The sequence below is a fragment of the Chinchilla lanigera genome, unplaced genomic scaffold (assembly GCF_000276665.1).
Source record: "Chinchilla lanigera isolate Chin_1 unplaced genomic scaffold, ChiLan1.0 scaffold00018, whole genome shotgun sequence".
Lineage (NCBI taxonomy): Eukaryota > Metazoa > Chordata > Mammalia > Rodentia > Chinchillidae > Chinchilla > Chinchilla lanigera.
In genome coordinates this window covers 27,210,413-27,224,994 of record NW_004955419.1, presented here as the reverse complement: position 1 = coordinate 27,224,994, position 14,582 = coordinate 27,210,413, and the positions used below count along the sequence as shown (strand labels likewise).

Sequence of the window (14,582 nt, the reverse complement as noted above, 5' to 3'; positions counted from 1 at the left end):
AATTGAACCCAGGGCCTCACACTTACCAGGCAGGCACTGTGCAGCTGAACTATATCCCTGGCCCCTCTAATTTCATTCTGTTTACTCAGCAAGGGCTGGGTGAAGCTCAGGTCATCAACTCAGCATGCATCTTGTGACAGGAACACATCCTTAATCCTTTACAAGGAGTTGAGGTCTGCCCTGCGGCAAAACTCTGTTTTTCTTGCTGAGTCTGGCCTACCCATCCCTCACAGCTCTTCCAGGTTTTTGGTGACTATGTCCCCTGTGTGTGTTGCTGGCTGAGTCCAGGACCCTTTGCTAGTCTTCCACCTCCTCATCCTCCTCTGGGCACCTCCTTTGGACACCGGTAGGATCACTACCCTGAAGAGTCCACACTATAGTCCGATGGTCCTTTGCTTCCATGGGAGGTGCAGAAGAACTCTCTGGAAGCCACAAGACAGTCTCAGCCGGGCGAAGTGAGAGAAAATCTTTGTCTAGTGTACCCTGACACATGCCCTTTGGTGTGGCCTCTTGAAGGATACGGGGTCATCACTAATAGTTCTGGGAAGTCTCAGTAGGTAAGAATGCATTTAGGCAGCACAAGAAATTCCAGTTTCTTTAACTTTTGGAGAGAGCCTTGTGATACCCTCTAAGTAGGGGCACGGGTACACTGACTGTGGGAGAGAAGACTGAAGGGTTAACCTGGGCAAAGGTTGGGTACGGTTGATCTTCCAAGTCCTGCCTGTGCAGTGTAGGCTTACTATGTGGTCATTGATTTTAATAGATGACTACAGAGGAAAGAGGGGCTGGGTTGAGGTTGGAGTACTGGGTAGGCTTTGACAAATCATTTAGCCTCTCTGAGTCTTACTTTCTCATCCCTAAAATGGATGTGATTCTGTTCACTTCCCACAGATTTAGGGATGATCCAGTGGAATGTGAGAACCTGCTGGATGTCAACAGACTGCTGCTCCTGGGAGTAGGATGTGACTGTTGTGAGGTTTCAGGGTTACTTTCTATTAAGATATTGACTTTGCCATTTCCTAGCTGAATGGTCTTGGCAAGATACCAGCTTCAGAGTCCTTACCAGGGAAATGGGGCTATTATATGTACCTACCTCATAGGATTGCTGTAGGACCTGAAAAGACACATGAAGGAAGCGACCTGGCAGAGAGTACGTGCTTAGTCACTGGCGCTCTGTTTATTTGCATGTTGATGGGAGCCCCTAGGAAAAAGAGGCCCAACAGAGACTTGACCCCCAGCTCTGCCTCCTGCCATGCACCCACCATGAGCAGCCCCTTGTAGGCGTAGACGATGCCGAGCCAGATGGTCATGTGGGTGTTCTCACAGTGCTCCAGGAGTGGGCGGATGGAGATATCCCGGCCTGCTGGGTCCGGCTGTGCAGAGAGAAAACAGAAACCCCAGGGATGGGATGGCACCATGCAGCAGCTGGGCCCCTAGCCGAGGGCCCCTTTCCCTCCCATGAGTCACAGCAAGTGCCACTTCCCTGAAGTTTTCACTCCCACCTTGTGTTTCCACGGTGTGGGGCTTGGGCCGCATTAGCACTGGCTGCCTTCTGTTTGTTAGTTGTAATTCGACCCTACACTCCAATTCTGTGTCCCTCATGCCTATCTGACTTGAGCCAGTGCTCCTGAGGGTTAGGAATGGGTCAGCTTTGTGCCCCTAGGACTTAGCACATGATCTGGTACCAAGCACACATCTGTAAGGTTGAAAGGCTAAGGGAGAGCCCTCGGTACAAAGTTAGGTCTGGAGGTCTTCAGGTATCTCCTTGGTTAAGTTGAGCAGCTAGAGACAGAGGATATATTGGCATGGTCAAGTGTGGGGCCTACCAAGCCCTTCTAAGGAGTCATTGCCCACCACCTTCACTGTGGAAGCAGTGGTGGTAGCCATGTTATGGACCACATGATCCATCTTGGGCCTGAGCTGATTGGACAAGAGTTAGGCACCTGACTCCAGGCAGCCAATCTTGAGGCTGATAAAAGATCTATAATGTTTCCTACTATAAAGTGCTCAGCCCATAGAGGGGTGAAACAGAGGATCCTAGCCAATCATATTGTCTCTTTCTCAGGACTTTAACTGGGAAACTGGGAAAGAACCAGCCATATGGTGGCAAAAGCAGAAAATACCACAAAGAATGAAACCATATCTACTGTGCATTTAGTTTCTCCAAACCATTTGGGAGTAAGTTGCAGATACCCTAACCTTTGATTCTTAAAAATATGTCAGCATGCATTTCCTAAGAATGAGGAAATTTTCTTACATAATCACATATACTTACCAAACACCAGAATTTTAACACTGATAACAGTATACAGTATTATCTAATACACTATTTTCAAATTTTACCAATTCATCCACAAATATCCTTTAAGACATATGTGATTTTTCCAAAGCAGAATCCATTCCAGAACCATGCGCTGCATTTACCTGTGTGTCTCTCTGTTCTCCTTTAGTCTCAAACAATTCCTCCATGTACTTTGGCCTTTCATGCCATTGAAATTCCCAAAGAATCCCATTCAGTTATTTTGCGGAATGTCCCTCCATTTGGGATGGCCTGAGTGTGTTGTGCTGATTAGATTCGGGTTATGCATTCTTGGCAGAAATCTGACATAAGTAATGTCCTTGTCTCCTCACTGCTTCATGTCAGGGCCACTTGATGGCACTTTGGCTCATTATTGGTGATGTTAAATGTGGTGACTTGATTGAGGTGATGTCTGCCAGGGCTCTCTACTTGGAAGGTACCATTTTCCCTTTGTAATCAATAAATAATCTGTGAGAGCTACTTTGGAACTGTGTGTGTATCCTGTTCTCCACACACAGTAATTCAGGGGTTTTACCATCCATTGGTGATTCCTATTGAGTCCCATTACCTTGGAAGCTGCAAAATGGTGATTTGCTAGCTCTGTCTTCCCATTTGGGTACTTCACATTTTACTGCAAACCAGAGCTTCCTTTTCCTCCCTCTGATTCATGGACTCATGGGCTCCATTTTAATTCAGTGTCTTAGAGTCCACTGCTATGATTATTCTTGATGTTCAAATTTCCCCAAATTTGAACTGTGGAAAACTCTTTCATGTTGCCTCCCACATTTTCCCCCACATGTGCCTATAATTCTTGGAGCACTTTCTTACTTCTTGGCATAAAATGTTTCACATTCTCTTTGCATTTTCCTTTCTCCAGCACTGGAATTAGCCATTTCTCTGAGAAGTCTCAGTTCTTGGTGGATAATGGTGTTTTTAGGAACCAAGGTCTGGGGACTTGATGTACTCACTGTTCTAGGGTATTGTTACCTCTAGAGCCTTTCCAGCTAGGTACTTATCTACCTACTTATCTATCATTTATCTGTCATCTGTTTCTAGATGTATGTAGTTAAAGGCACACCAGATTTGTTGCTTGCCTCTTTTCATTCCATATTTGAGTCTCTCTTCTGTCACAGGGAGAACCTTGGCTTTCAACCACATCAAAATATTTACTTACCTGCTCTACCCCGCAAAATAGTTTCAGAATTGATGCACAGATATACTATCAACAAACTTACTAAGTAAGGTTGGAAATTTCTTTGCAAATCTGTTTGCCTCTCGAATGGGTCCCACTGCAGGTCAAAGAGCTGTGTTCAGGATGTTGTTTGTATTCTGTTGGAGTTATTCTGTTGAGGCCTTGCTTTCTAGGCCCTGCTTTGAGGGAGCAATTTCTGGACTCTTGTGGGCAAGGAAGAATGAAGCAGGGACGGCTGGGAGGGGTATGGCCCGTGGTTCAGGCCACTTTGTAACCAGAGCGTCCAGTCGCATTCTCTCTCAGGCTTGATTTCCCTTTAGCTGTTCCAAGTCATGGAAACCCTTAGCCTGACCTATTTGGGTCCAAAGGAATTGAGTCCACACTTGGGCTAGAGTGCTGGGGAACAGCAGGGTCCCCTGAGGCCTTTACAGTGGGGGAGAACACTGCAGGGGAAAGTGATCTCTAGAAACCTAAGTGTGGGCTAGAGATTTCAGGCTACACTGGCCTGGGCTAGAGATTTCTCTCCACTGCTATCCAAGCCCTTTCCAGGAGCTGGGCTGTACTTTACTAGGGGAAATGAAGGAAATGGGCGTTTCCTGACATCCACTCTCTGTTTAATTAAGGAACAGCATGGACTGGGTCCTAAGTGTCAGAATCTGGGCTTCTCCAACACCTGACAACCACACAGAATGCAATAGCACAGGCCCACTCGGTCACACATGAGTAGCAAACCCATTAATGAGGATTTTGTGTTGTTCTACCGTGAAAGGCAGTGATTTGTGATGGACTTGGATCCTCTGTGTAGAGAGCACCGGTGCTGTCATACACCATTGTTCAAGTGAAAACTCTATTCACAGGAACCTCACAATGGCTGTCTGGCTTATACACTGCAGTGACAGGGAGCCCCTTTCCTGTGGCTTTTGATGAAATATTGCAGACTTCTTTAACTGAACTCAAACCTTCCCCTGGACCTCTACCCATTGCTGTCTGTCTTTCCCGGGGGCCAGAAAGTCCCCAAACCCTCTTTGAGTTAGGAGGGGAGCTCTGCCAAGGGGGACCCATCACCTGTGTTGTCCTCCTTGAAATGGCCCTGGTCCTGCAGCTTGCAGTGTTTACCACTGACCTGTAGGTCTAGAACTGAGCTCAATCCTCAAGTATCAGTAATCTGCCTGCTCCTGCCCCAGGTCTCCTTAAACCTCAAAATACATCTTCCAACAGTGAAACAGAAGTTAGTGTGCCTTAGCCCACTGGGCACTTTTTATAGAATTGCTGAGAGTGCTGTCCTTCCCCTCTGTGCCAGCGTTCCCACTTGGTTCCCTTTTATCCCCTCCTTTATTTTCCAGTCTTCATTGAACCCTGAGCCCCCAATTCTTACTCCTGGCCTTTGAGCCCCACTCCAGTGACCTGGAGCCCAACCTGGGCCATAGAGGGGCAGGGCAGCAGAGGCCAGGGACCCCTGAAAGTTCCTGGAGTCTGTGGTTCTGGGGATGGGCAGCACTGCCCCCAACACATCTCCCCGCAGAAATGTCTCCAACGCATCTGGCCATTATCACTGCCCGCATGCAGCCCCATCTCCCTACCGCGGGACTTGGGGTAATTTTAGGAGTTATGACTTTCCGTCCTAGTGAGGCTGGGGGATGGGGAGTCCGTGAATACAGCCAAGTGACTCTTGTACTGAATCCCACAGCAAACGGAGGAGACCACGCCTCTTGTCTGAGTCTGGAGGATTCTGTTTAGGCTTGATGTTCACAGTGGCCTGGCACTTAATCTCTGGGGAGGGAAGCACCTGAGGGCGGGGTTGGGGAGTCACCGCTTGAGCGCTTACGTGGCGTCATTGTCGTGCACCAAAATACCGCTAGAGGGCACCAGAGAACCACCTGGCGGCTCGAGCCCGCGCAGGGGACACAACTACCGTGGCTCCGTAGGGCTGGACATGGTGAGGCCGTGGTGGCGTTGGCTACTACTCTGGAAGGCCCTCGCTGTCTTTCAAAGAGGCCGGATTTCCAAGCACCACGGCGGACCCACCCACTCCACAGGGGAGCCCAGGCCGCGACGAGCACTGAACCGCGGCTGCCCTGGTGTGGGCTGGGGTACCGCGCAGAGCCAGCGAGCGCCGAGCACCCAGGCCGGGCTGTTGCCGCAGGGCCTGAGGCCGGTTCCGGGCCTGCTTCTCAGTCCAGTGACCGCATTTTCACTATTTTAGGAATGCTTCTCTTGGCCAGGATGGATGATTCACCTACAAGGACTTTCAACAGACTTTTTCTCTTGTTTTTCTTCCTTGTTTCTCACGCGGGCAGTTACGGAAACAATCATTGACTCAGTGCGTGTTAAGCACTACTAGCTCGCAGCGACTGCTGCGGGCTCAGATGCAGCAACATTTCCCGCTTCAGCAAGGCCAGAAGAGTTTCCCTGAGCAGTGGGCTCGGAGGGAGAATGGGGTGGCCTCAACCCATCACAGCAGCCATTAGGACATGGAAGTTTGCCTGGCCAGAGGCAACAAGGAGCAGGTTGCCAGGGTGAGAGTTCTGCCCACATCATCTTGCTGAAGCTCCCGACTGCAAAGATTGGAAGCAGCAAACCCGTCCCCCGCTCCCGTCCTCCCGTCAGTATTTCTCAAAGAAGCAATTTTACAGATAAGAAAAACTGAGGCACAGAGAGGTTGCATAACTTGACCAGGATCTCCAGGTGGTACCTCTCAGAGCTGAGATTAAACCCAGCCCCATCTGAGGCCCAACCTCCCACCCGCACCCTTAGCCTCCCCAGGCTGCTCCACCTCCGCTCATTATGGGGTCAAATTCCAGGGAGATCCTGGGTATGAACGGCTCTGCCGCGGTCTCCGGAGGGGAGAGACTTAATTATTATGCTTCTCTTGAAGCCCCAGAGCTCTGAAAAGCTGTGCTTTGGTGCCCCCAACTGAACTCAAGCTGAGAAAAGCTCTTTCCTGCCTGGCAGATGTTGTGCCCAGCAGAGGCAGTCCCTGTGTGCCGGCTGCAGGGCGGAAGTGCTCACACCTGGCTTCTGGTCAGAGGGCTCATCGGAGGCACACAGGAGCTGCCTGGGGAAAGCCTTGCTCATCTGTGCAGCGAGAGGAGAGCAGCTGGCCTGCGAGTCCCTCTGCAGGATGCAGCGTTCATAATGTAGGTCAGTGGCCCCGCAAACGTCTTGCACTGTCAGGCTGCACAAATGGGCCAGTGGGAGGGCAAGACGTCACAGCCTGAAAGGTCAAAGACTTTGGTCTTGCTATGGACTCACTGGTGACCTTGGCCAAGTCCTTTCCCAGCCCTCAATCTCCCATTTACAAAGTGAACCCGGAGGTTAACTTACAGTGGTTAATACGAGCCTGGATCAGTAAGGGAGGACTCTATTTGTCCTAAATTTCTTCATTCAAAGTGAACTTGTCTGTATTTCTCCTGTGCCTGCGATGTGTCATGCACTGTACTGGATCCTGGGCACAGGGTGTGGAAGACCAGTGTGATACCTGCCTCCTTGGAGCGCGATTCTAGTCGACACACGTTTGATGAGCCACACAGAATAGCTGTGAACACCAGCAGTGATAAGCGTTCCCCAGGAGAGCACCAAGGTCCTTTGAGAAGTCCTGATCAGCTAGGCTGGGGAGGATTTTTAGAAGTGGTGACTGACCTTAGTGTGAGACCAGAAAGATGTGAAAGCCTAGGGAGGATTGTTCCTGGTGCAGGCAGGACTGAAATGGCAAACACTTAAGTATATTTTAGAAACCAGAAGGAGCTAGTGTGGCCAGGTGTCAAAATCTAGGGGCAGCAGGGGCATCTTACTGGATGACATGGATACAGACCAGTAGGAGCTTGGGAAAATGTAAATGTAGGTCCATGGGTCTGGGGGTGGAGGGTGTCCCAGGAACTGCATTTTTAGGTGGCAGCCAAGAGATGTGATGCTGCTGGCCCAGGGACCACCTTTTGGGCAGTGAAAATTGAGGGATTTCAAATGCTGGGCATGGTAGTGCATGCCTGTAATCCCAGCACTCTGGGAAGCTGAGGCAGGAGTATTGAGTTTAAGCACAGCATGGGAAATTTAGCAACACAGCAAGACTGTCTCCACAACAACTTCCACAGGCGGGGGGTGGAGCTCAGTGCGAAGGCCTTGGGTTCAATTTCAGTATGGGGGGTGTGTGTTAAACAATGGGGTGACATTTGGTCTTCAGATTAGAAGTTCTTTGGTTAAGAATGAGGATTCCCTTCATCCTCTGCTTACTTCTGGCATGGAGAGAGCGATGGTTAGGTACAGGGTGGCTGCGACACAGCTGCTCTGTGGATCCTGATTCTGGACCAGAATGCGGCATGCTGTGCTTCCGTGTGCTCTCTGCGGGGCTGTCTGGGCAGTGGGGCTGGGGGATCCAGGTCCAGGGAAGGAAGCTGGGGCGTCCAGAGGGAGTGCACATGGGTCCGTGTGCCTCACCCCATCATGGGCTGTTAGCTGGGGCCCACCAACCTCTCCTCTGCTGCTCCTGCGGGCCGCTCAGGTCCCTGGGTCTGGCCATGGATCCTTTGCAAAAGGGGCCTTCTACTTTCTGACCAGCTCCCAAGCTGCCTCACAGAATTTCCTCCCTGGCCATTCTTGCCTCTTGTAAAGAAAAATACATTGCAAAGTCAATTTTAAAAATATGTGGTAAAATTGTAGGCTTTTTTCCTCCTGGGAGAAGGAGAGAGAGAGAGAGAGGGAGGGAGAGAGAGTGTGTTTGAGGGTGTTTGACCTTTCTGGGCTGTTTCAGTGCCTTGACCTCCCTCTTTCTCTGGGGAGCAGGTGAGTCTGCACTGGCTCTTTTGAGGGGAAATGGAGGAGCTGAGCAAGGAAGCCTGGACAGGGAGGGAAAGGACATGAGATTCTGATCCCATGTCCATTTGCCAGCTGTGTGACTTTGAACACATGTCTGAGCCTCTCTGAGCTCTGAGTTCCTCGTCTACAACCTCCCGAGGCTGACGAGGCCATCAGGGGAGACAGCCGGTGTGTTTGCAGCCTGTGGAGGCTGAAAGCCCGCGCCTGATGTGTCAACCATCATCATTATCTCCAAGTGCAGAGAGACGCGGAGGGCTGGAGCCGGAGCTGGAGGAACCTCCCAGACCCCGCAGGGGCTGCACTGCTTATCTCAACAGCAGCAGCCCCACATCTCGGAGGCAGCAAAGCTAGAAGCTGTCATTTCAAGGTAAGAATTTCTTTTTGAATGTTTGATTACAAGTTTGGGCGATTTCGCCCCCCGGCATCACAGCCCCGGGAGGGGTGTGCGAAAACACCCACCAGGGGCTCTCAGCGAGGGGTTATTTTGAGCCGTTTCTCTGGTGGCAGCACAGACTGGCCCTCCCTTGTCAGGGTGCATTCCGTGCCGTGCCGGGCGCACAGACCCCCTGGACTCTGGGCAGTGGTGCTGCAGATGTCCTCTGGTCACCGTGACAGCACAAGTCTCCCTAGTTCCAAACACTTGGAAGGGGTAGAGACACATCCAACTCCACCTTTTACGTGTGGAGAAACTGAGGCCCAGAGGAGGGCTTACCGTGTGGGTAGCCCGGTGTCCGGGATTTGGTGTCACGTCCTGAGCACTGCAGGACATACTAGAACACAGGCAGAGCTGGCCCATCCAGCCACACTCGGAGGCCGTGTGGGAGAGGCGGCAGCACCAAGGGCACATGAGGCAGGGAGTGGTGAGGGACCCGCTGAGCAGCTGGGAGTCTCACTGGGTCCTGTCCAGAGGGGCATCCCGAGCTTGGCCTTGGAGGCTGCCTGGCTGTGGTTGTGTCAGGGTCATGGCTGGGGAGGGGCTTGTCTGGAAGGCTAAAGGCTGACAACTAGGCCTCTATATGCTTTTTTTACAATGCACTCTCTGTCTGAGCTCAGCGCAGGACCGCGAGGGAGCCGGCAATCTTACACCTGTGTCTCAGGAGAGGAAATTGAGGCTTAGTAAGGTCAAGAGACTTGCTTAAGGAGACAGCACAAGCCAGAGACCGAGCCCAGGCAACCACTTTCCCACAGAGCAGGTGGGCTGCTCTCCGGTTTTCATTCCCTGCACCCTGGTTCTCAGGGAGATGGGCCTTCTTCATCAGTCTAGGGACTCTGTGCCAGGCTTTGCAGCAGAAAAGCTCACAGGTCCTGCACGGAGTCCTAAGCCAGAGTGCTTGTGATGAGAGTTTCACAAGCACACTGCCAGTGCCTCATGGCACCACTGCCTCCTGGTGTCCACAGTGTCCAGCACAAAAGAGGTGACCCTGGGCACTTTTCAGAGTGATTCCTAGGTTAAGAGAAACCAGCACCCAAATCCTCAATTCCCTGATGCAACAATGGCCCAGGAGCCAGAAGAGGAGGGTGGGCAGGGATGCGCATGGAGATAGAGTTCCAGCTCACAGCAGCAGGGCAGCAAGTCTTCCTCACACTCTGGAGAAGAGAGACAAGCGAGCAGTCCTTGAGCAGTGCATGGCCATGAATGTGTTACCTGACCTACATGGCCTTAAACATTCTTAGATTTCATCATCAGCATTCAAACTCAGGTGACTTCACGGGGAACCCCAGATTTCTGGCTTCTTTTGGAAGGTGAGACCTTTGGTGCCTGGGTCTGCCTTGCAGGGTCTGCTGCTGCTCTATGTCCGGGCTGCTGGCCCAGCAAGTCACCTGTTGGCCTCCACAGGTGTGGGACTCTTCAGCCTCATTCCCAGAGTCCGGGGAGCCCTCACAGTGGCTGCTATTTGTAAGGAGAATTTCCAAGCATGCATTAGAACCGTTCTCTCTGAAGGTGGTCAAAGAGCTGGGAAGAGGCTGAGCAGCGGTTGAGGTAGGGACATGGCCTGGGGGGACACCTGGGTGTACAGTGCACTGAGGACATTCTGCTGGCCTGGAGCTGCTGAGAAGTCCCTCAGGGAGGGCCACCCCTTTGAGGATGGTGCTGCTCTTCCACCCCTTCTGGAAGTTCTAACAAAATGTAGGGGTTGCTGAGGGGCACGAGGGGACCACTGCTGCTCTGTGAACCAGGAGCTGGACCATGAGTCTGTCGGGAAGGCCAGGAAAGGGCAGGAATCTCCGGCAGACTCAGGAGGTCACCAGGGCTTGGCTTTGGGCACTGGAGCCAAACCTTCCAGGAGGCCCCCGGCTGACACCGGCATTTCTGACTACTCACATGGTCACCTGATCTGTGTCGAAGCAGCGTTATTGAGTGAGAAGTCTGCTTGCTGACCTTGGGAAAGCAAGTCCCTTTTCCAGTATGGCCCCTGCTGACTTCAAGATGGTACCAACAGGGGGGAAGCGGACACCCCCAACTTGCGCCCACCCTCTCCTGCACCCCAGCCTGGCTAGGCAGACATCAGCAGGATCACGTTTTCAGGGGTCCCGTGGGTGTGACTGTCCGGACAGCAGAGCCATACTCTCCTCCAGCAGTGCAAGGTCAAGTCCAACTCACGGGCTGCTGGGTGTGTGGGGGCAGGTGGGGCTGGCGGGGTGGAGGAGCACTCTAGTCAGATGGAAGCAGAACGGCGAAAATAGATAAAGACAGAAGAAGCTGGAGAGAAATGTAGGTCCCTAAGACACCGACACGGTGCAGTGCAGGTCTGAGATGATGTAAATTAAACCCTGAGAATAAATAAAATCAGGAGTATGACAAGGGAACTGTCATTTGGCTTGTACCTAGCACTGGCTGGAAAATGATGAGGGGAAGGAAAAATCACCAGCACGTATTTGCTCCATCGGTCACCTTCTCTCTCTGTTCGCACCCCACCCCTTTGCTGCCCAGGGCCACAGCCGGGGTTGATTGTTGGCTCCTTTGCTGCTTTTGGCTTCTCAGGCTCCCTGCCCCTCTATCTTCCCCTTCCTCGGCCTTCCTGAGAGAGGAGCAGTCTGCGCTCCTGCTTCTATTCTTCACCTTCCACCACTCTTCTGCCCCCTCTGCTCACCCATGTTGCGAACTACTCCCCGTGGTCTCCTCTAGGGGCCTCTGAGAGCACAAATGCACGGGGCCCTCCTGGCCTTCATGTTTCGCCCAGCCCTCTCCCCTCTGTGCCCACCCGTCTAGCATTCTCTACTCCTCCCCACCCGCTGCCTGTTACTCAGGGGCAGCCCTTTGCGGAGTACCGCTCCAGCTTAGCACAGGGATGGTGAGGGACAGAGACAGGGCTTGATTCCAGCGGGCCTAACTCCTCAAACCTTCGCTCTAACACAAGCGTAGGTTTTCCCGACAGCATACTGTGACAGAATCAAGTTCCAAGTATCCCCACATGGCACTCTCTTTTACGTGGGCATGGTGGGGCCACTGGTCTTGTGCTGATAAGTGTGTGTCTGCTGTGGCATGACAAAGGAGGGGCAGTCCTGCCCGAGCTGGCCAAGGGCAGCCTCCTGCTCCCAGCCTTGCAGGCTGGCCTGCGTGCGCACACAGAGGTGCATTACCGCCAAGCTCCTGCCTCTGCACAAAGTCCCAGGCCAAGGATCTCCGTGTGGGAATAATTGTCCCGGGCCTTAGGGACATCTGGGGCCCAGAAGTGAGTGGAGCTTCCAGGAAGCCTTGTCTGAGCAGCCCAGCCTCCATCCCCGGCCAGGCTGGCATCTCTCCTAGCCAGATGTGGACCTCGAGGTGGTTGGGCTGCTCCTGCTCAGCCCTGGCCTATCCACGCAGATGCTGGGCCTTACCACCTTCTCCCAGGGGCCGCTGAGTACTCAGTGCATGGCCTGGCTGGTTGTTCATGGTGACTCCCTGCTGTCATGTCTGAGTCCAGGTTGGCGTGAACAGGGAGGTGACAGAACTGGGGTGTGAAGAGGCTTTCCACCAGACGCTGCGCCATGGGAATCCTTCCCCGGCTCTCCCGCCCCACTACTGCTCTGCACGTGTGCTCAGTTTCACGGCTCTCAGTTTCATTAGCTCTGCCTGCCAATGCTAGAGTTTTAGTAGGGCCATCAGCCTCGGTCCCACTGTGCGTAGGACTGGGAGCTCAGGAACAGGCTGGAGCTCATGCAAGGTTGCACAGCACAAAGTCTGAGCAGCTGGCACTTGAGCCCTGATGTCTGACTCCAAGCCCAGGGCCCTTTCCACTGTGGTCCTCTCTGGAACTCTGGCCAGTTCTCACAGTGCCGCTCACCAAGGAGCCAGGAAGGTGGTGGCCTGGGTGAACCTCAGGCATCCCTTCTCCTAGTCCCTGTTCTTCTCTCAGTTTATACTTTGCCCTTCCTTAGCTGAAGACAGCCTGGGAGTACTGCTGGCACTGGTATAATGGGCATCCCCAGGCCTTGCATCGGGACCGGGGTTCAGGCCCAGGACTGTCGTGTGCTTGCTCTGAGCCCCAGGTTCTCTGATACATGCTGGAGTCCTTGTGCGGAGGGGCGTTCTGAGTATGTAAGCAAGAACATAGGAAGACAAAAGACTACAAAGCCAGGACACACATGCACCCCACAGAAACGCAGGAAGAACAATACAGTCATTTCAGCTTCCTGTTGTCAATCAGGGAAGCAAGCGTATTGGGAGCCACAAAAGTGCAGTGTTGCAGAGACTGTTCCAAAATAGGATGTTGTAATTGCTGCTGCCGCCACTGCGGGTGGTGTGTGGGAATCCCTGGGTGGCAACAGGCCACGGGAGAGTGTCACACCACTCCCTGCAGTGGGGCTCATCTTTCTTGGTCTGTTCTTTCCTGCCCTCCAGTGCTTCTCCTTTGTACAGTTACGGTGATGACACAATGCTTCTCAGTTCATCCCACACACATCCGTTGGCAATAAATATATACAAGTAAACATATAAAGATTCAATATATGCTGTATGTGTTCTTCTGAGGAAACATTATTCTACTACTTTGCAGAATCTGCCACAGGCTCCTACAACTTTTCTTTGTATACCTCTGGTTATGAGGTGCTCACTACCTTGTAAAGAAGCCAGTTCATCTATGGGTAGGCAGGACTTTATTGTGAAATCCTTCCCTGTCCAAAGCTGATAGCTGTAACCCAGGAACTTCCCCCACTGGTCTTGACTCTGCCCCTGTGCCTTATCCCCTGGCAGTAGGACAGTTTTTCTGAGCTTAGAGATAGCAACTGTGTCCTGGGACCTTCTCTTTTCTGGGCTGACATCCACTTCCCTTACATGGCAGAGTTTCTTATTCTTTCCTCATCCTGGCTACTCTTGATCTTGTCACTATCTCTCTCTATAGGGTCCACGGCCCAGACAACTGTCCACTTTCCATGGCTAGCATCCCTGTTCATCTGGAGCTGACCCCTGAGTGTGCATTAGTCGTGGAGCAGTCAAACCACACTGAGAAGCATGGCAGTCCACATTTAGGGGAAGGAATATTTGGGCTTCAAACAGTCTCTCTCTTACACACACACACACACACACACACACACACACATACCCCTACCTCTCTGGTGTTTCTCAGAGACCTAAGTGACTATATATCCTGTGATTCAGCACCCCTGAGATTCTCCCCACTTCCCAGGAGGCATGACCTGGTGGCCTCGTCATCCCTCATGACCTTTCAGTGTCTACTGTTCTAGGCAGAATGTGCCACCAACTGTGCAGTTCCAAAAATAGGTCACCAAAGGTTACTGGCAAGTAGCTTTCAAGATTGCAGGACAAAATAATTAAAAAGACCCAAACAGGAGGAGTGGGAAATACAGAGAACAGGGAATCAGAACACAAATGTAGATTCAGGAAAAGTTGAAGTTGAACTTTTCCTTTTCTTGAACCAAAGAATGTGACATGACTTTGGCCCTGCAAAAAAGCAATCCTCTAACTTTAGCTTGGCATTTTTCACATGTATGATATCTCATGGGCCCCTGTGATACCAATCCCCTGCATGGTAGGACAGGAAGTATTGGTCTTAAGTTGCATATGAGGAAACTGAGGCTCAGAGAGGTTAAGGGGAATGACTAAAAAGAATGGAAGGAATGGCAAAGACTGATGGTCATCAACATCCCATCTGGTTGCCCTGAGTTCTCAGCCCCTTTATAGTTAGTTGTGTGTGTGGGTGCGGGTCACATGCCAAACTCTGTCCAGTGAGCTTTGGGTAGAAGTGACTTTTGACCCTTCTGGACTGATGCATGGGAAGCTGTTGCAAGATGGAAATGCTGTTTTATCATGTGGTCCATGTTGCTGAACAGCCTCATAAC

General features: G+C 51.9%; 1 protein-coding gene across 1 annotated transcript in view; it reads right to left on the bottom strand.

Moving 5' to 3' along the window:
• The window catches only part of Gabbr2 (gamma-aminobutyric acid (GABA) B receptor, 2), a 369,184-nt gene that overhangs the window by 16,923 nt on the left and 337,679 nt on the right, over positions 1-14,582 (bottom strand). Inside the window, exon 14 of the mRNA XM_005382826.2 lies at positions 1,263-1,373. Within this exon, the coding sequence (XP_005382883.1) occupies positions 1,263-1,373 (111 nt within the window). The remainder of the gene's footprint in view (positions 1-1,262; positions 1,374-14,582) is intronic.